The 25,246-nt window shown below is 37.3% G+C and overlaps 1 protein-coding gene and 1 long non-coding RNA gene across 5 annotated transcripts; one reads left to right on the top strand and one right to left on the bottom strand.

The window, feature by feature from the left end:
- Positions 1 to 13,697: 13,697 nt before the first annotated feature.
- On the bottom strand, positions 13,698 to 16,709 carry LOC125235888. Its single transcript, XR_007178141.1, has 3 exons — positions 15,510 to 16,709; positions 15,252 to 15,375; positions 13,698 to 14,855 (listed from the first exon to the last, which is right to left on the bottom strand). It is a non-coding gene; the product is annotated as an uncharacterized LOC125235888 (long non-coding RNA).
- Positions 16,710 to 16,869: 160 nt separating this feature from the next.
- Positions 16,870 to 20,358, top strand: LOC125236001. 4 transcript variants are annotated; one of them, XM_048142684.1, is made up of 6 exons: positions 17,187 to 17,317; positions 17,651 to 17,833; positions 17,985 to 18,255; positions 18,574 to 18,645; positions 18,781 to 18,989; positions 19,331 to 20,358. In XM_048142684.1, the coding sequence occupies exons 2-6, from the start codon at positions 17,765 to 17,767 to the stop codon at positions 19,343 to 19,345; spliced, it is 636 nt and encodes a 211-aa protein (XP_047998641.1). In that variant the 5' UTR covers positions 17,187 to 17,317; positions 17,651 to 17,764; the 3' UTR covers positions 19,346 to 20,358. The 4 variants fall into 4 exon arrangements, with proteins under 4 accessions (XP_047998640.1, XP_047998641.1, XP_047998642.1 ...); XM_048142683.1 differs by having other exon boundaries at positions 16,870 to 17,833; positions 18,020 to 18,255; XM_048142685.1 differs by having other exon boundaries at positions 17,187 to 17,833.
- The last annotated feature ends 4,888 nt before the right edge of the window (positions 20,359 to 25,246 follow it).

Genomic DNA, 25,246 nt, shown 5'->3' with positions numbered 1-25,246 from the left:
TCGACTTTTTTTTGTTTGCTAACTTTTTCTGTATTTTTTGTCTGCAGTGTACGCAAGTCGTCATCAGCGCGTCGCGTCTCGTAGAAAAACAAATGTACCAAGAGCCTCCCAGCCACCCGATTGGCGTGAGTTTGGGTTCTTGGACAAAGGGCGCTGGTTCAGTCCGGAAATCGACGCCTTAGGAAAATTGCACCCGTTTTCGGTATGCGAACAAATGGGGAGAACTTAAAAGAAAAATAGATAAAATAAAGGCCCTACACTCACCCGCGCTTTGACGTATAGGACTTTGCCGCACTTTTGGGTTTAATTAAATCCACGGCTTTTCCAATCGCCGTGATTTCACAATATTTCTTTCCGCAGTTCACCACCGCGGTGAACGTCAACAATTTTCTTTCTTCATCATCATCTGACATATTCTTTTTCTTCTTTCATGTCATATTGTTTAAATCTTGTTCTAAAGATAACGCCTTTTGCGCATGCCCATAAATTCCCCATAAGAGATTAATATATATTATAAAATGATGTGAGAGCGAGACATGATAAATGTAAACAATTTAGGATGCGTTCCGAAACTATTTATGGTATTAAAAACTAAACACCTGTATAAAACATAAGCACCGCACATAAAATATTACATTACATGCTCTAGTTAATGAACAACATATGTACCACCTTTCAGAATTTTCCTATAGGGACCGTGCGCGTTGGAGAGTTTGCCATCTAGTGGCTATAATGGGAAACCAAATACTATCAACCTGTCACTTTGCTTTGTCACGGAAATAATTGTATTCATAATATTTGCTAAAATAGGGAATAAAAGGACGTTAATATGAATTGTGCATCTAGGTGTCCTTTTTTTATTTATTTATTTAATTTTAAGAAACAAACGGTCATATACAAAAATGTCTACAATGATACTGTCTACGCTAAAGACCTATAGTTTCCTTAATTAATTATAGATGTGCTAATTATAATATTACCTATATGTATATTAATATTAAAAATTTACAAATCAACAACGGAGAAAACTATGACAGTTACACATGGTGTTGTAAAATGTAATACTTAATTGTATGTAAGTATATGGAATCTAGTGGTTTTAAGTAACAATGGCAAATCGTAATACTAATCATTGGAACAATCTCTTCAAAGATGTTATACTCCCGTTAAAAATATCAAAGTCTGTTAGTGTATCACATTTATTAAAAAAGTTGCAAGCGCGTCTAATAAACATATTACGGGCATAACATGTTTTGCTAATAGGGATTGAGAATAATTCCTTTCTGCGACATTTACGTATACGGGCACGAGGGACCTTGAGAGAAACCTTTTCAAGTAAGCAAGGGATTTCTAATTTTGAATTTAAAATTTTATAAAGAAACACAGAGTCTGCACAGTCACGCCGATTACTGAGCGGCTGCATTTTATGACGCTGTAGAGAGTTAGTGTAACTAACATAGTGATTACCAGTTCTGAAATCAAGTGATTTTATAAATTTATTTTGGAGCTTTTCAATTCTATTAATATGAATAGAATGAAAAGGCTTCCAAACGGTGCAAGCAAATTCAAGTCGGCTACGGACATAGCTGTTGTATAATATTTTATAAGTTAATGAATTTTTGAAGGGTTTTCCGACACGTAATATAAAACCTAATTGTTTAAAAGATTTTTTAAAGTATTTTCTATATGAGGAATGAATGTCAATTTTGCATCTAGTGTTACACCAAGGTCTCTAATTTCAGATACTCTACTTAAAATTTTATCACAAAGTGTATAACGATACTCAATATTTTTCTTTTTTCTTGAGAAACTAATTATGTTACATTTATCATTATTTAAAAATAGATTATTGTCCAAGCAATACCTTTCAAAATTTAGTAAATCCTGTTGCAATAGGTCACAGTCGGAGACATTTTTGATTACTCTAAAAATTTTAGTATCATCAGCATACAGTAATATGTTTGAATATTGTATATACTCTGTGATATCGTTTATATATAACATAAATAGTAAGGGGCCCAAGTGAGAGCCCTGTGGTACCCCAGAAGTTATAGATTTGTATTGTGATGTATATCCAGACAAAACAACAGCCTGAGTCCTATTTTCTACATAGGATTTTATCCAGCGAAATAGATCGCCATGTATACCGAGTCGCCAAAGCTTGTTTAATAAAGTGTTGTGACAGATTTTATCAAATGCTTTGGCAAAATCAGTATACACGGCGTCTACAGCATGACTATCCTCCATTGCAGTAAGCGCTACTTCTGTAAATGTTAATAAATTAGTCTCCACAGACCGCCCTTTAAAGAAACCATGTTGACATGTGGTTATATGATGTTTAACGACTTCAAAAAGCTGTTCTTTAATAATTTTTTCAAGCATTTTACTGAAATGACAGAGTTTAGAGATAGGACGATATTTTTCTACTTCTTTAGAAACTGTTCCTTTAGGTATTGGAGTTATCCATGCTTTCTTCCACAATAATGGAACATGACCTTCACTTAAAGATTTGTTAAATAGGATACATAGCGGTTTTGCTAAAGAATTTGAACAATTCCTAATAAAAAGAGGATGAATACCATCAGGGCCAGAGGTTTTATGAATATTTATGGAGTTTAGAAGTTTGAGTACCCTATTAATATTAATTTCTACAGTATTAATATCTATAAGATTGTTTCCATTCGGCTTTAAATTATCAGTGGATATATCAACATTATAGTCTACGAAAACTGAATGGAAATGGTCATTGAAAAAATTACAAATTAGTCCTGTGTCTGAAGACTCCACTCCTCTGTATGACATTGTTAGCGGAAGTCTGTTTGTAGAAAATAATGCTTTGACATAAGACCAGAAGAAAGCAGGGTGAGTTTTTATTTTTTGTTCAGAATAAGATATGTAATTTCTATAGCACTGAGACTCCATCTTTTCAGCTCGTTTACGTAACAGTTTAAATTGTTGATAGTCGAGAGGGTTTGAAAAAGTTTTCCATAGCTTATGATATTTGCGCTTTTCTTTCAGAACTTTTCTAAGTGAATTACTGTGCCAGACGGGCACTGTGGTAGACACACGTATTTTACGACGAGGTACAAATTTGACAAAGAGTTCATTAATAATTTTATAAAAAGACTCGATGCAGTCATCTAAGTTTAAATTTTTAAACATAGACAACCAATCAATTTTAGATAATTCTATGTTTAATTTTTTGAAATCGGCTAAATGGAAATTATAAACGAAACCTGGGATCGGCTTAATCGGAGGTAGTGAGCAGTTTAGGGTTAAGTTAAAAGTAAGTGACCTATGATGGGCGTCCTCGGGTGTCAAAGGGTGTTCACAGGCGGAAACTACACAAACACGATTACTTATTATGAGATCTAGAATGCGATTATTTTTATTTAAAATACTATTATATTGTTTCAGGTCGGTAAAACATAGAAAATCTTGCATTAATTGTGTTGCGTAAGAACCGCTCGAGTTTAAGTGCATCTGTAGTGACGATGACGTAGCGGGCACCCAGTCAGCTTCTGGGATATTAAAATCTCCAGTTATTAAGTAAATATCTTCTGGTCGATCAGTTATAATTTCACTACATATATCTAAAAACGATGTAAGCGTTTCCTTGTAACCCGATCCCTGAGGTATATAAATGCAAGCAATGTTCAGATAACGCGGCTTGTTTACACCTCCGGCCTCCGAGTAGGTACCTACGCGCTCCGGGCTTATCGGGATAGATACCCAAACGCAATCGCTATGTGCACGCGCAGGTACCGGCCAGTCGCGGCCGACGGCCGATTTTTTTACTTAAAAGTAGAAAAAAAGTGAGTTAAGTGAGAATATTTCAGTCAATATTCAAGTTTTATTATCCGTATTGCGTTTTATTAGAGATATTTTGATTTTGTACTTTGTTTTTGGCGAAGATGAAGTTTGATGAAGAAATGTGTTTGCAGTTGAATAAAGATGGCGAATTATAGTATTCTCTAAAAGTTTAAAGAAACTTTTTAAAGAAGGCCTCACTGTTTTATTTTGATTGTGCGTATATGTGAATTAACATCTTCTTTACAGGTTTAATATAAGAAGTGATTTTGTGTCAAGTGTTTGTTAAAATATGTCATAAAAATAAAATAAAATTTAAGTACAAAAATAAAACAAATGAATAAGCTGAATGAGCTTAGTGAAAGTGACAGTATAAAGTTATATTGTGATGCCAGTGTGTAAACGTCAACGTTACTGACAAACACTGATAAGAAGTGATAAGTCATAAACTTGAGTTCAATAACATGTCAGTGTGTAGGTATGTTATGTTTTCAGATATTTCAATTTTCTTTAGTGATATTTAGAGTGAAATGATTTAAATTTGGAAATAAAAAACTCATTAATTAAATTAATTTTAAAATGAAAGCATTAAAGTTTAAAATAAGAGTTCTTATGAATTATATTAAATTTTAATCTTTTGTTACTTTTAACTATTGAGTGTTGTATTTTCCCTAATAAGAATAGATTGATAAAAAATAAACAATTCCTCATTTCTATTAGTATTCTAAAATAATTAAAGAAAATATCAGAATCAAAGGATACCTATCCTTGCGAAGGATAATTAAATATACAAACTTTTACCAATAAGGGTGTTAATAAAAGATACTAGTTTATAGTATATATTTCTGTACCTTCCAGGACAAGATGGACGAAATTCTTTTAAACAAGTGATAAGATCAATTCGGAGTTGGATAGCAATACCCAGTACGGTTCGGTCAGAAAACATAGGACAGGCTCAGGTCGCCTATAACAGACTGCAAGCTGCAGTGAATAGGCTCAATGCTAATTTATCAGAATACTTTCGTTTAGCTACAACTCCTGCATCAGATGAAATCTTTATGATAAGTGGTCAGCAGCTTTTAGCGGAAGAGACTTTAGCAGAACTCAAAGCGAAGATCGACCAAGTGACCTTATTCCATGAGACCCAGGAAAAGCCGCCCAAAGTGAATTCCTCCTGTCGACTACCTAAACTTCAACTACCAGTTTATAACGGGGATAAGCTTTCCTGGTGCGAATTTTGGGATAGTTTTAGCAGTAATATCGACTCAAGAAACTTACCTGATGTAGACAAGCTGTCTTATCTTAAAACTTCAGTGACGGGTGATGCTAAGAAAGCTATTGACGGTTTGTCTACCACTAACGGAAACTATAAAATAGCGATGACTCTGCTAAAGGAACGTTTTGGCAAAAAATCCCATCTGATTGACGAAGCGGTAAAAGGCAGCGCAGAAGATTGTAGGAGAACTTTCAACGAGGTGGAGTGCAATCTTAAAATCTTAGAGTCACTTGGAGAAAACACCAGCCACAACCATTTTCGGTTTATAATTTTGGAAAAATTTCCTTCTGATTTAATATATAAAATAAAACTAAAAATTCAGAATGAGTCCACACCAGAACTCAGGGAACAATTGAATAGAATTATCACAGCAAAAGAAGATGCAGAGAGAATTGCTGGAAGGAAACGATCACATGAGGTAGAAGACAGCACTGTCGGTACCCAGCATATAAACGCAAAGCGTGCGAAGAGAACACATCATTTCCAACAGGAACATACTACTTCGAATACTCAACATTATCAACGAAGTACTAATAAAAGACTAAATAGAAAAGGAAAATTTCAGAGGGTAAATGAACCCAAAAAAGGAAGCAAACCGAGCATCATGGCTAATGTTGCCACATCTGCTAGCAGATTTGCAACTGTTAACCCCAAGGGAAAAGGGAGAATCTTAGGTTGTATATTCTGCAACGGCAAACACCGCAATCATACGTGCCAGGACGGAGGTCCTTTAGAGGAAAGAAAGAAGCGGTTGACCGGAAGATGCTTTATATGCTTTAGGAATAATCATCTTGTAAAGGACTGTAAGGAAAATTGGACTTGTAGACTTTGCCCAGGAAAGGAAAGACACAACATGACCTTATGCCCTTCAAATTTTCCAAAGGATCCCAAAGCAAAGAAACAGTCTTGACTATTTTCGAAAGAGGAATCACCACTCTACAGACAGCTGTCGTTTACGCTAACCCCTTAGGTGATAAGAATAATGTATTATGTAAATACCGTTTAATTTTAGACCCAGGGTCTCAGCGTTCTTATGTCACATTTCAAGCGGCCAAGGAGTTGAAGCTTCCTGTCGAAGAGGAAAGTCTCTTGACAATATTCACCTTTGGTGAAGATCCTCCCAAGGAATTACATAGTCCTATAGTGATTCTACAGTTAATAACTAGAACAAATAAGAAGATAGTTATACAAGCTAACTGTGTCCAACGCATTTCAAGAAGAAGCTGTCACAAAAAGAGGAATACTGAAGACTATCGCATCAATTTATGATCCGTGCGGTTATGCTGCACCTCATTATATTATCAGCTAAACTTTTTCTGCAAGGACTTTGGAAGGCTGGAGTATCTTGGGATGTTGCGGATATTCGCATCCGAACGCGCGGAACTTCCGCATCATTTTCAAAATCCGCATCCGCATCCGCCTCCGCAAAAATCAATACAGATGCGAGATGCGGATGTTGAACAGGTCGGTACAGGAACGACTTAGACGCGGCCCACGTGCACGGTAAATTGTGATTAAACAAATATTGTGATTTTTTATTGTATATACCTATTATTTGTATTGGGTTAATTGGATGTGTCAATATTATGAGCCAAGAAGCTTGAAATAAATGATTTTTTAAATTTAATTTTTTATTTCCTTTATTTATTTCTTTTCTTAGATTAGGTTTTTTACAATATGAGTATAAAAGTTAAATAAAATAAAACACTTACAAAACAATATAAAACATATAAACACATTATAAAAAACCTAACCTAGGGTGCCGCCAGCAGCGGGACAGGGCCCAAGCTGCCGGTGGTTAGGGCTGCAGAGAGAGGAACCGTCGGACTATCCGCGCTGTGTCCAAAATCACCGCCTTCTGCATCTGGCCCTTGATCCAACCACCGAGCGAGAGTCTCTTAAGATGTTGGTCGAGACTCTTCGCTATGGGACCGTTCGCTGAAACGACTATCGGGACAATGATCGTTGAATCAACATCCCACATGGTGGTTATCTCGTGAGCCAAGTCTAGGTACTTACTGGACTTGTCCTTCTCGGCTTTCACGAGATTCTCATCATGGGGGATGGTGATGTCAACGAGCACGGCCCGGCGTGCGGTCGATCTATTATCACAATGTCAGGCTTATTGGCTACAATAGTCCTGTCAGTGATAATAGATCGATCCCAATAGAGCGTGGCACGGCCATTTTCAAGAACTGGCGCAGGTAAGTACTTGTACTTATTTTTTATTATTATTATTATTATTTTTTTTTTTTAATTCACCATTGGCCATACGAGTCTCGTTACACGTCTGTGATTCGTGGATCGCGGGTTGCACTTGCGCCTATTGCAAAGTTGCAAACATCAACAAGAATCGACAAGTTTGTGTCGTTTTGATTTTAGTCTCCTAGTGTGATTGTAGGGCGAAATATGTGAAATTTTAAGTGTTATCAAATTATATATTAACGTAGTGATTCTGGACATTTCTCGTGAGTGTTCTGAGACTTAATTTCATTAGTGAATTAAAACTATGGCGCCGCCGAGTAAAAGTGCTATTTGGACATTTTTTAAACCAGACGAGCATGATCGCGAAAAAGCCCAGTGTCGCGCGCAGCGCGAGTCGCCATGTAACGATCGGTATGTATCAACACTAGTAATTGTCAATCTATATTTTGGAGTGTAGCAACACTTGGTTTGACTAACTGTGGTGCAGCGATGGCGCGAGAGGCGGGCGTAGCTGTAATAGCACGGACACGAATGAAAAGGTTGGCAGCAGTCGTGGTCGATGGACAAGTGCGGAGCTTCGAGCTTCGAGGAGGCCTGCACCCCAATAGAATACGGTAGGAGCTACACACTTCTAGGAGGCCTACGCCCCATTGAGAACACGGGTGAGTGTTTTGTTATATGGTATAATTGTCGACCTATAAAGTGCATGATAGTGGAAAGATGATGAGACCGTTATTGGGACCGTGCGCGACAACAACGCCACGTGACAGTGACAATATTGTAACCGCTGCCAAGCGAGAAGTAAGTAAACATTGTGAAAAAATTAATGAAATCTTGTGCTATTTTACTACATTAGACAATTTTGGACGATGGTGGTTACAACATTATCGCCAATAACATAAAAATCGTTGTTTTCAGTGAGAAATTAACAAACTGGTGACTAAAACGGGGTTTTGTGCCATCGCTCACGAAATCATTTTCCAACCTGAGATGATGAATAAAGGCAATAAATTGGTGCTAGCTGGGTATTTTCTACAGATTGAAGACATTATTCCACCATTTATACCTATGTGCAATAAAGTATAAATATATCATTGGCTTTTGAAATAGTTTATCAGTTCACTGCTATCCTGTCATTTTTATAGGCTATTAACTATAGGTATTATAAATATCATTGCAGGGTACAGGGTTTATTGTAAAATAAAAACAAACTAGCTATAATAACATTTAATTATAATATAAGTACATTACAAAAACTTGTTTCATTTACTTGATAATATTGGAGGTTTACCAGATATCACCAAATACAATCATGAATGCGATGAAATAAGTTCTCAGGAATTTTATTTAAAATGTGATAAACCTTCAGTGGATGGACTGCTTCTGCTTCTATTGTTCTCGTGCTTCTTCTTCCCATTGAAACCTCGATATTTACGCATTTTCGTCAGTCTGTTTCGATTTGTAAACAGGAGCACAGATGAGGAAACAAATAATAGTACATTACTACAGAGGCCGGGACAAATTGGCCCGGGCAACCCCATTTCCCGCCGAGGTATGTATAGTGCTTTTCTCAAACATGGTATGAAATAAATAAAGTCTACTGAAAATAGTAACTTTTGATGGCTGTATCTCCTAAACGGTGCGTCGTAGCGCAAAAATAATCGAATTTTCGTTCCCCTTTAATACCCCGTATACGCCTATAAAAAACAAAAAAAAAAAAAAAAAAATGTATGAAAACGCACCCTAAAATCAAATATTGTCTAGGGCTCGTACCAGTTGCAGTCGGCACGTCTATAAAGCCCCTTATAGTTTTTTTTAATTGGCTAAATACCTGGATGCTATGTCACAATTATCTGTGTTTGGAAATTAAAAAAGAAGACTTTGCCGGCCTTGGCCTGCAAGGTTTGTATGAAATTCCATTATGTATCAATCGTCCTAGCCGCACCTGCAACGTCATACTTCGCTGCCAATTATAAGGCACATAACATCAATATTTCATACCATGTTTGAGTAAAAATGATTTTCGAACATAACTGGGATTGGATTCCACGTCGGCTTTTCTACCACACACACACACACATACAATCACGCCTGTATCCCATAAAGGGGTAGGCAGAGCACATGAACTACTCAAGTTTCAGTGCCACTCTTGGCAAAAAGGGGTTGAAAGAAAACGAAAATTGTGACATTGCAGTGACAGGTTGCCAGCCTCTCGGCTACGCCACAATTTCCTACCTCCAATAAAATTTGCACTATAAATTCACCGTAAATTCAATTCAATACTTGTATCAAATGATTACGCACTTTAAGTAAAACTTCAGAGATTCTACGACACTTTTCTTCTTACGGCAACTATTCACTTAAACGGTGGTTTCGTTTCCACCCCGGTCTTAGAAGTAGCTAAAATTTAGTCGCTACTTTTCTTGGAGCTATTACAATTCGCCATAACAAATTTTACTGGGCCCGTATTAAATTTATCTCAAAAAGGACATAAAAATGTTTACTGCAACATGGATTTGACAGCGCAAGTCAGCGCAAGTAAGATGTCAATTTTGGCCGTAGTGAGCGCTGTGATCGTTGTAGCTACCCCCCTCCACCCGCTTTGCACCCTGCCAATAGTAAAACGTTCTTTCTACTGGTGGTAGCCCAATCTTGCAGTGCACAGCACATATGGTGGTCAAGGACATTGGGTTACTATGAGTGTGTCCGTGTCACTCCCTGGTCACTGGTCCCTGGTGTCCTGTGTCACTGTCCGGAAACACACAGGGCACGGTTGACTGAGTTGGAGCAACCGTGGCGAGACTATGGGGAAGGTGGAGGTCTCCGGGGGGCCGTCCGGCTTAGTGACTAATATGGCTAGAGTCACCAGGGTTGGCCCCTGTATAGACCGGAGGCAGTCGACCGTTGCCCAACAGAAAGTTGCCATTGGCAAAGCGGTAAACTGCAATGAGATACCTGTATGGAGTTCGTGGGTGTGCAACCACGCAAAGGTAGATAGACATGGAAAGGCACTTGGTATAACCACAATTGGCATGGAAGTGGCACAGCCACATAAGAGGCATAACCTCACTGAGTATGATCCACATGTGTGATAAGGAGTGGAATAAAACTGGTCGAATCATCCTTCCACTTCTCATGTTAAATGTGTATTTCTATTTATAGTTTATGTACCCCTTATGTCGTTCATGGAAACAGGTGAACCCAGCATATAGTATTTCATACATATATAGTGAGGGGGGATGACATTTTGGTGGAGATGCTGGGATCTCGATATGAATGAACTGGATAAGCGAGGTTTGTTTTTATCGAAATTCACTCTAACAAAAGGTGAAACAAAGAACACTGGCATAGTTCTTTGTCGAAGCAGATACCGTTGCAGATATATTTATTGTGTATAATAATAAAGAAAAAAAAAGGACTGTGTACAGTTATTTTATTATAAGGAATATATTATAAGTATTATTTGTTCCTATGGTTAATCTATATTAGTTATTTTACTGCGTGATGGTCAGTCTTTCTTTAAAGGAAGGACTGAAAGGCATACAGTTAAAATTACAAAACTGTAAATTCGTGCTATTGCGTGAAGAGAATTTGGAAAGAATATCCGATTTCTCATAAAAATGACGAAAGCTTAAGTGTGGATAAAGCTTAAGTTAAAAATTATTTTTTTTGGAATAATATCGTGTATCCGACGCTTAAAAGGAGTTATTTGGGTTCTCTGCGACGCAATTTAGACGTGTGTAGTGTAGAGCCCTTAAGTCACTCGTTCATTTCATTTGTTCATCCGAGTGTCTATGGTTTGAACTAGAGCGGCACCAATTTAATCGGTTATACCACAGAATATATAATAGTACAAGTACAGAAGGCCCACTGCTTTGATGTTCACGACATGCCGCCTTTTTAAATGCCTACAAAATTCTAACAAAGAAACGAGCCGCACGTGCGCGACGCCCGGCGATAGGGTTCCCTACGGATTAAAACGATTTAATACTCAGATAAAATGTTATACTATTATATTCAAGTCGTGGGTACTTTCTAGGTATAAATATATAGTATTTATAAATTTTTGTTTAAGTTCCAATATCACAAGCCTTATTGAATCTTTTCGGGGCCTTAATCAATGGTAGATCTGTGTAAACATGTCCCATGGTATTTATTTTATTCATGATATCTATTTAACTAAGCATTATTAGCCATTCCACACGCGGACATCGCATATGAACCTTAAAAAAAACTCGCGACGTAAAGTAACATTAGAAAGTGCGAACGTGCGTTCCGTGAGAACGCGCGCCACCCCTGATTAGGCCGCGAACTCGCGGCCGCCGGCATGTACTTGTAGCGCGGCGATAAAATCGCGGAGTGAGCCGCCCTTGGTTATACAGAAATAATTTCCATTGAAAATAATTTTAATAATTACAGGTGATTATTACAAAATAATCAGCAATACTTATTTAAGATAATAAATAACTTTATGTTTGAACAGTTATAATAAATTCTTATAACGTTAAATGGAGTTTGCGAACTGCGGCAACTCACTTGAAAATCGGTGATTTGATTACTAAGTGGCAGCACTAGTGATCGCTGACGTTTTCGTTTCCCGCGGTTTCGGCATTCTGGCTCTATAATCGATGGTTTTTTTTTCACTGTCTAGTCTGCTCATAGTTCGGAAAGTTCCTTGTTATTTCTTAGAAATAAACAGTTTTAGTGGATAAAGTGGTGACTTAACGAGTGTAAACTTATTGTGGTACATAATTTAAAGTGGAAAAGTGAAGGGGAAACAAGTTTCTTGTTCGGTTCCCTTGAGATTTGTGTGCGGGGGCTTCCGTGGACTGAAGCCATCCCTAGTAGCATTTATCGTTGGGGTGTCCTCGCCAACGGTTGGTTTATTGTTGGGAGATGATAATCGGTCTACCAACAAAGCCCCAACATTGGACCTACCGCATAGAGATTCTGTTGTTTTTCCCACACACGTGTAACATTGGGCCTACTAGCTTTACGGTAGGATAACTAACGAAGATTTTTTACCGTAGGTAGAACATTGGGCTAACCGCATTAAATTCCACGAAAATATATTGTGGTTAAATACGCAGTGGGCCAACGATGTAATACCAACGTAATATTTTCCACAAACTGACAACAATGGGCCAACAGCTTCTACAGTTGGCCAGCCCACAAGGTTTATTGTGTAATTTCCCACAAACCTCTAACGATGGCCCTACTACCTCTACGGTTGGGTAACCAATGATGAATTTGTAGCTTTGGTGTACCATTAAAATGCAATGGGCCAACGATGTAATACCAACGTAATATTTTCCACAAACTGACAACAGTGGGCCAACAGCTGCTACAGTTGGCCAGCCCACAAAGTTTATTGTGTAATTTCCCACAAACCTCTAACGATGGCCCTACTAGCTCTACGGTTGGGTAACCAATGATGAATTTGTAGCTTTAGTGTACCATTAAAATGCAATGGGCCAACGATGTAATACCACCGTAATATTTTCTACAAACTGACAACAGTGGGCCAACAGTTTCTACAGTTGGCCAGCCCACAAAGTTTATTGTGTAATTTCCCACAAACCTTTAACGATGGCCCTACTATCTCTACGGTTGGGTAACCAATGATGAATTTGTAGCTTTAGTGTACCATTAAAATGCAATGGACCAACGATGTAATACCAACGTAATATTTTCTACAAACTGACAACAGTGGGCCAACAGCTTCTACAGTTGGCCAGCCCACAAGGTTTATTGTGTAATTTCCCACAAACCTCTATCGATGGCCTTACTAGGTTGGATTAACCAATCAGGAATATCGTAGGATTGTCCAGCCTTTCAGACCTTCCAGCTCCAGCATATCAGACCCTTACCAAATATAATGAAAGAACTCGTCAATACGGATAAGACGAGTCGAAACTCGTCACGCAATATATAATTTCACTTACAAGATTTAGTTAACAGGAAACACACTGGACTAAAAGCCTAATCAAAAGATTCTAAATAATAACCTAACCACAAAATTAAAATTTTGAAAAAACCCCCGACCGTGACATAGTGGACCGATTTTCATGAAACATGGCTAAGAACACTCCCGACTAACTCAGCTTTCAGACAAAAAAAACTAAATCAAAATCGGTTCATCCGTTGGGGAGCTACGATGCCACAGGCAGACACACACACAGACAGACAAACAGACAGACAGACAGACAGACAGACAGACAGACAGACAGACAGACAGACAGACAGACGGACAGACAGACAGACACGTCAAACTTATAACACCCCTTCGTTTTTGCGTCGGGGGTTAAAAATAGTTTGATCGGATATAATGTTTTCATATAATGCAGGCCGCTACCAGCTCTCCTTTATAGAAAAAAATATTTTATTAGAATAAAAAGTCATGAAGTAAAATGTCATAATCATTTATTTCTCTACAATAATAAATAAAATCATAATGAAATGAAATTAAGAACTAGCCTAGTCTACAATAGCTACGCCATTTAGGCATTGTACCAAGGATGCTGGAGACATTTGCTCGTTGTATCGCAATGCTGATACGTTGTAGGCTTGTGTCGGTCATGAGCTAAGTACTGATAGGAATGAAATCCCATAAATGACCGAAAGGAACTAAATCTTGCACGGTCTTAATCGGTCCTTATTAGGTCCTATAGTTCAGTGGGATCGGAGAGCGCTTGACCGAGTGAACTGGATAACAGGCGGAACGAAACAGTAAAAAATGCCATTCGCACAAGTGTGAAAGAGATGAAAGGAATGTTTAAGGTCTAAATCTATGCAGGAAAATTAAATATTTTCTATATAAAATATAACTTGGATAATATTATAGGTACTAAAACTTGGAATTATATTCAGTTACCAAAGATTGGAAAAATATCATATGTAAAAGGAGTCTGGAATGAAATGTATCAGACCTAAATCATCCCTGACTCCCAATAACCACCGATCTAAAGGAACTAAAAGACCAACTAGTTCATTTGACCGATTGACCGAGAGCAGAGCACTCTCTGTAGTGAATGAGCCTAATAATTATGTTGTGCAAGGAAAAATTTAAGTAAAATTAAGAAGTTATTTTTTATCTGCAAATAATATGTGAATTTTTCCATTTTTCCTTTAATTTAAAATTATGTAAAATTAAGAAGGTTTTGTACTTTATTAGGAACTATAATCAAAATCGGATTCTAGAAACTCAGCGTCCATTGATTCTGAACTACTGTCAGAGTCATCATCATTAAACACACTTAAAATAAACGATTCAAGTTCTTCCATTATTCTGTTTCTGGTTTTACACTGAGCTTCAATATTGAGCACATGATGAGTCATTTTCTTCTAAAGCTCTGGTGTTATGCTGTCAAAAGCTTCCTGAATAAGTTTTTCAAGGTCAGCTGCTGGTATGCCAAAATTTTTGCTTGTGACTCTTCTCTTTGCTGAGCTCCAGATTAGCTCTATCTTGTGGGCTTGTCTGATCCTTTCTTCCCTGGAGTACAGAAGATACCATGGTTAGCTTTTCCCTCAATATTTATTCTTTTCAATGTAGAAAAACTGATATCTGTAAGGAAAAATTAAATTATATAAACACCATTTACATATACATTATAGGACATGTAGTACAGCTCCATATATTGTATGGTCTGATAGCTAATTCAGTTTAAGAACAAGCAAGTCTTGTATTATATAAACCCAATACATTCTTATAAGCACTGTAGGTTTTACAAACAATAAAATTATTTTGGCCCTGTATACAATAACTATAATCCTAACTTTGGTTGTATTCTATATATGTATAAATCTATGAGTGTTATTAATTATATGTATTATAGCGAGTCCATTTAATAAAAATTCAAATTGAGTGTTAAGTGAATCAACATAATAGTCAAATTAGGTAGGTAACCTATGCTAATCTATTTTTGAAAAAGACAATTACTGAATTCAGTTTAATATTTACCAGTCATTGACGATATTTTCTCTAAATTTTGTTTTGACTAAGCAAATCTTTTCAATCAGCAAGTCTTTCAGCATCCCAAGATTTTCCAAAAGAACTTATTTTTCTTCAGAAACGTCGAGTTTTCCTGAAAACAATAAATACACCGTTAAATTCCATCATTTAAAAAAGATAGATTGGACCGAAAGATATAAGTATTTAATGAACTGTAGATTGGTGATATACTTAAACAAAAGTATCAAATTATTATGCTCTACTAACCTACAAATTTGGACACCACTTCTAGACACTCCATGTTTTCCCTTTCTTCTTCAAAAAAAAATTCTTCACAAATTTTTCTAAGTCCCAGAATCGGGCCCCTTTTGCTATACTCTGACCCTTGTTTTTGTTTGCATTTGCATATCACGGCAAAAATATCACGAATATCATCATGAACTCAACAAAGACTAGCTAGCTAGAGAGCTTGAGTAGCTTGTCAAAGTTATCAATGTCAGAATGACATTTTATTGGGTGTTGCCACTCAATATTTCATTAGACTATAATGTGGCACGAGTTTTACTTTTACATTTCTGATTCGTGAGAGATTATAAACGTGTATAATTATAATCTACACGGTCCAAACGTCGGGAATACTTGTATATACTGCCTTTCTCGTTATAGGGCTCTATATTATACTACCCAACATTTTTCTTTATAATTGGCAACACGCGATAATGGTGCCCCGCCCTGCCCTTCCTTAATCAGTGTTGCTAGACGGTTCCAAAAGTCACCATTTTGGTGACTTTTAGCCCTCCTTGGAGTTCTTTAGAGTATTTTACGTAATGTAAAAATTCTAAAGACATTACTGAATATTATATTTATTTATTGCACATAAAAAATAAGTACAAATGGTGGGCTTAATGCCTTAAAGCATTCTCCACCAGTCAACCACTGGGTCAAAAAGAAACTATATAAGGATTTAGTTTTTTATTTAAATAAATGGCTACACCTATAGTGATTCTCCGATATTTTTTTTAGCCTATTATTGATTCGCCGACAACGATTCGCCGAATGCCATTTAGTAGAATAATCAAACTATAGCTGTCACTTTTGGTCAAATAACGTTTTATGTAGAATCTTGGTTCGGTTTAGTTCGCTTCTGTGCAAATTATTCGAACTATTATTGGACAATTTTCATTTAGCAAAGTAATATTTTCGTTTAGGCCACGTTTAAGTCGAATAACGTTTCACATTTGATACATCGTTCAAACATTTTCGAATAAAAGGACAATATTGTTAACTGTAGAAGCAAATAAATTAGGAATTTCTTACAGGGTATCCCTTTGAAATTTTCACATTTTATATTGGAATTGTTTCATAAAAGTGACAGTGAGATGGATTTACTCTCTTCTCACTCTCACTTTCGTAAAAAAAGTTTCGTTTTTAGGATTCTGTACCTCAAAAAGGAAAAACGGAAACCTTATAGGATCACTCGTGTGTCTGTCTGTCTGTCTGTCACAGCCAATTTTCTCCAAAACTACTGAACCGATTAACTTGAAATTTGTGACTCAAAAAAAAACGGACATGTAATTTTAAGAAAATTTAATTATGGGGGCCACTTTTGCGAGGTAAAATTGAAAATCAAAAATCAAAGTTTTTTGAACTATGTTGTGTTATAATATCAAATGAAAGAGCTTTTTATAACTATCTATAAAAAAAATGTGTCAAGTAATTTAAGAAAATAGGCGAAAAATTACCACTAATGAAATTATCCAATCAAACTCAAATAACATGATCAAAGTGTAAGATTTTAAGAAAAGTAATCATATAAGGTCTGGTAAATTAATTTACCTATCCATACTATAAAAAGGTGACTTGGTCAGTAAAATGGTGACTTTTAGGGAAACTAAATGTGACTTGTGAGTTCAGGGCCCTGGCAACACTGCTTTCTTTCATTTTTCCTTTTCGGCCCATGCGCTGAATGGTGGCTTGGTCGCTTGCATCGGCACCGGTGTATTTTCTTTGGTGATGTGAGCAATTAGTAAAGCAAGGGAAATTTCTCGTATTTGGCGTCAACATTCAGTGATCAGGTAAGTCAAGATGATATTTTTGGCTACCACGAATGTTATTTTAAGTATCTATATAGTGTGCTCTGTTATGATTTCTGCGTAATGAGTAATCAATGATATATTATGGTGCCTTCATTTAAGTTGTAATGAATAACATTAAGGTGGAAATACATTATTACACGCCACATGACGCGAATCAAATTGCAGTTTTTTGCTATTCACATGTACATCCGACGCGTCACCTTGCTCCGTACAATCGCGTGTGCACGTTTAATACATGGCGGTCATGGGCGTCATGGCGTCGCGTGTTAATAATGTGTTTTCGACTATATTAACGGGTTTTTTCGGTTTTAGTGTGTGATACATGACAATAACCTCTAACAATACAATAGTGTGGGTCTACACAGCGAGGCACGTCCCTTATTTTCTGTGTAGCGGCATGTATAGCGTCGTTGAGTTTGCTGAAGAATGGCTGACACCCGGGAAGCAGCGATGTCTGTGGCCGCCCCAAAAATTGATGACCAAGTTTGCAGCCAAGTAAGTTCAGCAGGGTCTGTATTTTCGTGGCACTTTTGTATCTGTGCTAACAAAATTACTTTTAGATGTTTGTGTTATTGAGATATCTTGTCACAACTTACAAAAAAAAACTAGTATTAAGGCATATTATTACAAGAGATTACTTTCACAGGTGAAAAATCAAATAAACATACCTACTGTTTATAGTGATGATGATTATGAGGCTTATACTGGTGAAAAAAATAGGACTTATCGGAAGCAAGTAACTTCTTCGGTGCAATCTACACCTGTTAGCTCAAAATCCCAAAAGCAACACTCTAGGCCGGTATATACAGAACTGAACAAAAGTGATGATGATACAGATCTGAGCAAACGTGAAGATTTCAAGGAAAGCTCTGCAAAGACTACAGACAGTGAAATGTCACAGCTTCTGCAAAGTCCAAGTGAGTATGTTTTACTACCTACACCCAACATAAGTTAAAAATAAATATTTTATGGCATGTATTAGGATGATGATATGATTTTCATAGATTATCATTATTTTTAAACTTGTGAGTTTTTGCATCAAGTATGCATCATGACTAGTAATATAATTCTTTTAAACGTTTATGAGTCAGTCTGCAGTTTCATTCTGTTTAAGACTTGATAAGAATATGGTCTTTTAAGGATAAGTAGGTTAATAGTATTTATGACTACTTAATTATGATCACCTAATTTAAAAATCAGCCTCTTCTCTTTCTCTAAAATCTTTTTATTTTCAGGTGGCCTGGATAACCTAGACTTTACAATAACACCATTTTTTATAAATGAGAAGCCAAATTCACAAGCCTTAGGTGAGAGGAGTTAAACTCTTAGTGTCATTCATAACTGTTAGAAGTTACATCTGCATTTTTACCTTACTACCCAGTTGTATATTTGCATACCTAAAGTAAATATTTGCTAACATTATATTCTTATATTGATTTCAGATGTCATAGCTAAGCACTTAGCTCGAATTGAAGCTGACTTGAAAGAGATGCAAATCGCACAGAATGAAATATTAAATAGGGTGCGATCATCTTCTGTCTCGATGGAACATTCACTGCCAGGGGAAAGAACATTGCCATGTGAGGACAGCAAGGATTTGATTGATACTGAAAAGTGGATAAATGCAGCTCCCGAGAACAGAAAACTTTTGGTATGTCATTTATTATTATTAGTTATTACATTGTCATAATGTGACCATCCATGGCTGGAGGGTCCTTATGGCAAGGCCATGTGTAATTAGTATAATGCAATTTGTATTTTGCTCATACTGGTTTGAGGTATTTTTAACCCCCGACGCAAAAAAGACGGGGTGTTATAAGTTTGACGTGTCTGTCTGTGTGTGTGTCTGTCTGTGGCATCGTAGCTCCCGAACGGATGAACCTCCAATTTAGATTAATCTTGCTTGCCCCAATTGACCCCAGCTGTCTCATTATTTAATAAAATTTACGGAAATTACGTAGCTAATTGCATATGTATTTACATCTTTTATAGACGCAGTGCGGTTGAACCAGGTTGCAACCAACGCTACTGATGCTGTGATACAAGAAATAATTCAGATGAATATGGCTACATAGTTCTTCCAATATATACACCTTCTTGTTGACACTTCTCACAAGCGCGCAAGGAATTGTGGGATTTGATACATTTTATAAATGCCCTAGCTGGTGCATCTGCTATTATACAACTTACTTGAAATTCAAACTTTACTCCATTAACATATAAACCATTCTGCTCTAACCGTAAACATTCTTCTACAAAGGGACGCAGAAATACAGCAGCATTGTTGGGCTTTGATTCCCCGTAATAAAGTGCTACAATAAATAGCTGCTTGTCGGGAGATTGATCTAAACCACCTCTGTGTTACTGATAAAATGAATATTCTCTTTGTGTCATTTTTCGTTGCATGAACGGTTTTTAGATGTTGTGCCTTTAGAAGCTCTTTCTACTAGATATATTTCAAGGCCAAAGTATACATATCTATGAACCACCAGCACAATCTGTAACGTTTACATTACGCGGCGTTTCTAATAACGTTCGTGCATCCCTCGGTGAAGAAGAATGACAAGGTTGCAACTTTTTTAGCAAATCGTTTAGAGCAGAGTGACCTAAATTATGTTTCTTAGACCACAATACAAGAAAAGAATTAATATTATCATCTGAATCAGATGGAACATCAATATCTCTTAAGGGTTCTTTGGTATAGTAATCAATTGGAATATTTGAATTAAAAGCTACGTCAATTGTACCGTAATGATCTGCACTTAAGAGTGATTCATGTTCAGTATTGGAAAGAGAAGTGAGTAAACGTAACTCTTGTTTGATTTGTATTGTCTTACGAGCTAGACTTCGTTTTTTTTTATTTTTTTTGTAACAGCGGGTTTGCTACTGCTTGGCTCTTCGGGCTTCCCGTCCTCCATTGCGGTCCTTAGTGAATCTGAACCAATTTCATATTATCTCTTAGAACCGAAATTGGATTTGTTAATCAGGAATATGAAGACCATCAGATTTTAAAAAGTATACTAACAGAACTTGATTGATATTGTAGTCATTAAGAAGATAAAAAAATGTCCGAAGTCTGATTCCTATATAATTGCAAAATATAGGAATTCTTAAATAAATCTGATTTTTATGTGGAACATTGGTTCCACATAAAAATCAGATTTATTTACAACAGTAGCAAATTAGGCATATATAAAGTTAGTCACGGCACAAACAGATTTTTTTACATCTCGTCACAGTTGCACAAAATATGTTTACTGTTACCCAACTTTTGTGATAATGATGACTCTTTTGTATGTAGGTATACCCTTTGTATTATACTATTAGGTATGGCCAAAGACTAATAGAAGTATATATTTATACTTAATTAAGACGAGTAAGGCTCCATTAATTGTATTAATTGTAACTTTTTAACCTTTTTAGGCTACTAGACTTATATCAATATTGGCAAAATAAATAATTGTTTTCTATAGAATTTGACTTAAGAAACCAATATTTATAGGCATGAGGTATTAAAAGTGTATGTTGACTACCTACGTATTTTTGACTAAAAATGATTTTTTTTTAAATTTTGGACACTGAAAACGCTATCGGCGATGTAGTGACGTCATAGGATTCCAACCTAACTATGTCGAATCATAAATGACATTTGTGCCTTATATTTAAATGTTAGAAAATGTTGTTTTCCAGCAGAATGACAACAAACACAGATAATCTATAGACTAACATGGCTGATGTTTTTGCCTGATTAATTAGTTCATAGTTCATAGTTAGTTCATAGTTATTTATTCATTAACAAAATGATTGTGTATGAAACAAATATACAAAAGAAAATAACATACAATATTTACATTACTTAACAATAAAATATCTTAATATAGATTATTCATATTTACAATTCCATTAATATTATACATTATGTCAAAACAATTTAAATTATTAAACTAAAAATCTTCTACCTTATAGAAGCACTTCTCTTCCAAAAAGCATTTAATTTATTTTTAAATATTTGTGTATTATTTATTGTTTTAAGTTCAGCAGGCAACTTATTAAATAACAAAACAGATTGATTGATTAATTAAAAGTATACTTTGAAAATATTTTTTGCGGTTTTCAAGTCATAATAAAATATGGCAATATTTTTTTTCGGTTCATTGAACAGTAATTAATAATATAAGAGAGACTTTAAAAAGGGTCAAGTAGCCTATTACCACCTGTTATCACCAAATTGTTACCTGTGTACTTATTGTATTGTGTTGTACTCTTTCTTTAATACGTATGTCATTTCACACTGGTGTACACATTTTTAAACTTAATTATAGTCATAAAACTGATACAGACCTATTTATTTTAACATCTTACGCTAATTGGTTGTATGTACCCATTTTCTGAAATTCCTTATCACTTTTAGAATTGTACCGACCTAATGTTCATACAACTTGTATGAGAATTAGGTCGGTACAATTCTAAATTAAGGTGCGACAAAGGGTCTCCGAAGGAATCGCTTGAGGGTGCCTGTGTACGTTAGGGTCTCTCAGGGTGCCTGTCCACTGGAGTGGAGCAAGGCAGCGGAGCGGTGAGCGAGGTAAAAATCCACCAATTGAATATCATAAAATCTCCGCTCCTGATATTCTATTGGTAGATTTTTACCTCGCTCACAGCTCCGCTGCCTCGCTCCGCTCCAGTGGACAGACACCCTGAGAGACCCTAACGTAGGCCCTCCGACAGAGATGTTTATAAGGCCCTACGTTGATAATCAAGTGATGGCCCTACAGCTATTACCATTCCGTAGGGCCTCCGAAGTTACTACCTGAAAGGCCCTATGTATGCACAATAAACTGAGGGCCAACAGCTGTAACTATTAGGTAGGGCCTTCGTCGGATATGTTTCAAAGGCCCTACGAGGAAAATCGAGTGAGGGCCCTACGTAGGATCTTCAACGTGGGCCCAACTTGTTTAAGAGTTGAATAAATAACGTTTAGCCAACGGTAGGGCCTCTTCTATAAATACGCAGTTGGCCCGACGTAGTTGGCCCCTTGTTGATTCTATCGTTGGTCCTTCTATTCCTAGGGGTGACACGCCGGACGGTTGGCCAACCTAAAGGTGGACAAAGGCCCAACAAACAGCCAACTCAAAATGCTACTAGGGATGGAGGATATTCTGGTTGATGTGATCGATGTGAGAAGTAAGAGGCTCCGGGAGTGTGTGGAGTCTGCCAAGCTCGCCTACGAATCTGGTGAGATGGCGGTAGAGAGTGCGCGGCTTGCTGTTACACGGATAAACACTGCAGTACAAAAATTACAAGAAGAGATACGTCAGTATACTGCGACCTCGCGCAATCCTCAAGCAAACGTTGTCTCGGCAGCTGTGAAATTACAACTGGAGGGGGAGGATCTGGTGTCGGATTTGGAAGGGTCATTACTGTCTCTCGTCCCTGTGACTACTTCTACAACAGGTTCAGTCAGTCAAGCAAATGTCAAGTTGCCAAAGCTACAACTACCCAAATTTGAAGGGAATCAACTCGGGTGGCTGGAATTCTGGGACAGATTTGTCTCAAATGTGAACAGCCAGCCTATGGCCGATGCTGATAAGTTGACATATTTATTGAGTTGCTTGGAAGGAAAGGCATTAGAAGCGGTGGCAGGGCTAGGGATCACAAACCATAATTACACCGTAGCAGTCAATGCTTTAAAGTCAAGGTATGGGTCGACTGACTCTCTGATAGATGCACACTACACTGCTATTGCTACTCTAGGCCGGGCAGAATATACAGTAGCTGGTTGTAGGCACACCTTGGATGAAGTCGAACATCATTTGCGAGTCCTGGAGTTGCTTGGCGAAAATATTACCGGAAACCATCTCAGGGCTACTATACTTTCAAAGTTTCCTCAACAAGTGTTACATCAGTATCACCTTATGCCACTCTCAAAAGATAATATGATGGCATCGGTAAGGGAAGTTTTGTTAGGTATAGTGACAGCAATGGAGAAGGCTCAGACAGGACCAATGGAACTAGAAGCTAAGGAGGCTATCACCACAGGAGCTCTACTTACTAGAAGTGAGGTTAGTCAGAAACACCGTAGCCTTAAGAGGAAGCCAGGTACTACAATTAGCAGAGTTCCGAAGAAGAAGACTAGACTGCCATGTATATTCTGCAAAATGAGGAACCACACTAGCATGGAGTGTCGTAAATATAAGGATGTGGAGTCACGGAAAAAACAAGTGACAGACAGATGCCACAACTGTCTGAGGAGGAACCACAAAGCTGAACAATGCTGTAAGCGGATTACATGCTACAGATGTGGAGAAGGTCACTTGCAACTCTTTTGCCCAAAGGCAACAAATGGTGAGTTAGTTTCTTTGGATATGAAACATGCTGTTACATGCTATATAGCAAATAAATTTAATTATTTACAGACAGCCGTGGCACAAGTGATCAACCCCAACAATCAAACAAGAAAAATTAAGTGCAGACTGGTGTTGGATGGTGGCTCACAAAGAAGCTATGTTACGGCGAATATTGCATCCAGGTTACAGCTGACACCTGATAATGAAGACCGACTGCTAGTGTTCACGTTTGGGGCTACGGATCCAAAAGAAATGCCCAGCCCATCCGTAGATATTTTGTTGCAAACCAAGCGTGGCATTGAAAAACAGACAAAATAGGGCCGACACTGATTAAGGGTAATGAGCGAGTGGAGCGGCCGCTCTAGGCGCCACAGCGAGTGGTAAGGGGGGGCGCCAAAATCGAGAATGTGGAAAAATCCATACAAAAAAATTATACATTGCGTGGGCGCGCATATCACAAAATGGCGAGAGGAGTCGGGAATTAATCCAGCTATTGAAAATCTAGATTTGTAATTTAGATTAAGTGGAAAGTTGCACCACATTACCAACATATACCAACAATCATAAGGGCGCTGTTGCTAGGGCGCCGTAAAAGGAGGATTCTAGCCCTTGACGAACCACATTGTTGTGCGGCCGAACGACAAAGTTACGTCGTTATCCAAATGCAAAAATATGAGTCTATCCGATAGTCCAAAGCGGAGTTCCTCATAAAGACAAAGGCGCAAAACGTCTCAGAGAGGCGCAAATTTGTAAGTCACAGGAGATGATGAGCGAACTTCAAACGACTAAGATCCCGAAGGCCACTTAGTGGCAAAATACCGAAATGGGCATCCCGACGGTGACGATCGAGTTCGCCGTTAATATCTTAATTCTAACTAGTATTATAAAAATAATAGTGATGGCGAAATATAAGGCCTAAAAGTCGGGAACATAGGCGCCCTGTGAAGTCAAAATACCCCAAAATATGCCAACGACCGCAGCTTTGCAGTTGATCAAAGCTTGGAAGCTTGCTGCTTCCCCGCTAGAGGGTTGAGGCTTAATAAATTGCGTTAATAGGAAAAAAAAACTCGCGCTCGCTTCGCTCGCGCTTACTATTTGTGTCAGTTCTCTTTTAGAACGTTACTCAGGAAAAATTCTACGCTCGCAGCGCTCGCGTTTTCATTTCAAATCTGCTTTCCTGACTTGGCCACTAATAGTACTCCATTTTGTTTGTTATTTTATGTAGGTACATGATATCCACGTTCAGCCCCACGTAACTATGTATACTAGGGTGCGACTGAGAAAGTTCAACCCTAGTCCCTTTTGTACTCTGTATGATGAAATCCATAAATTCTGTATAGCATTAATCTTCAAATTACGGCATTATTATGGAAAAAAAATTCGCGCTCGCTACGCTCGCGATTTTTTTTCTACTTCGTAAAACTTTTTTACAAGGGCGCCGAAACTCAAACTCGCTCTACCCTGATCGAGTGCACGGGCCGGCGCTGTTTATGCCAAACATGGTGTTTCGTATGCTTTGACTAAGGGAATATCTTGTTTCGATCCCGCAATCGCAGTCAAT

The sequence above is a fragment of the Leguminivora glycinivorella genome, chromosome 18 (genome assembly GCF_023078275.1).
Source record: "Leguminivora glycinivorella isolate SPB_JAAS2020 chromosome 18, LegGlyc_1.1, whole genome shotgun sequence".
Classification (NCBI taxonomy): domain Eukaryota; kingdom Metazoa; phylum Arthropoda; class Insecta; order Lepidoptera; family Tortricidae; genus Leguminivora; species Leguminivora glycinivorella.
This window is presented reverse-complemented; position numbering and strand designations above follow the sequence as displayed.

Excerpts from the sequence above, each read along its gene's own strand:
- LOC125236001 (XM_048142683.1), top strand. The coding sequence starts at position 17,661 with ATGACAATAACCTCTAACAATACAATAGTGTGGGTCTACACAGCGAGG. Across the intron at positions 17,834-18,019 it reads ATGACCAAGTTTGCAGCCAA|TGATGATGATTATGAGGCTT; the intron begins GTAAGTTCAGCA and ends TACTGTTTATAG. Across the intron at positions 18,646-18,780 it reads GCCAAATTCACAAGCCTTAG|ATGTCATAGCTAAGCACTTA; the intron begins GTGAGAGGAGTT and ends TATTGATTTCAG.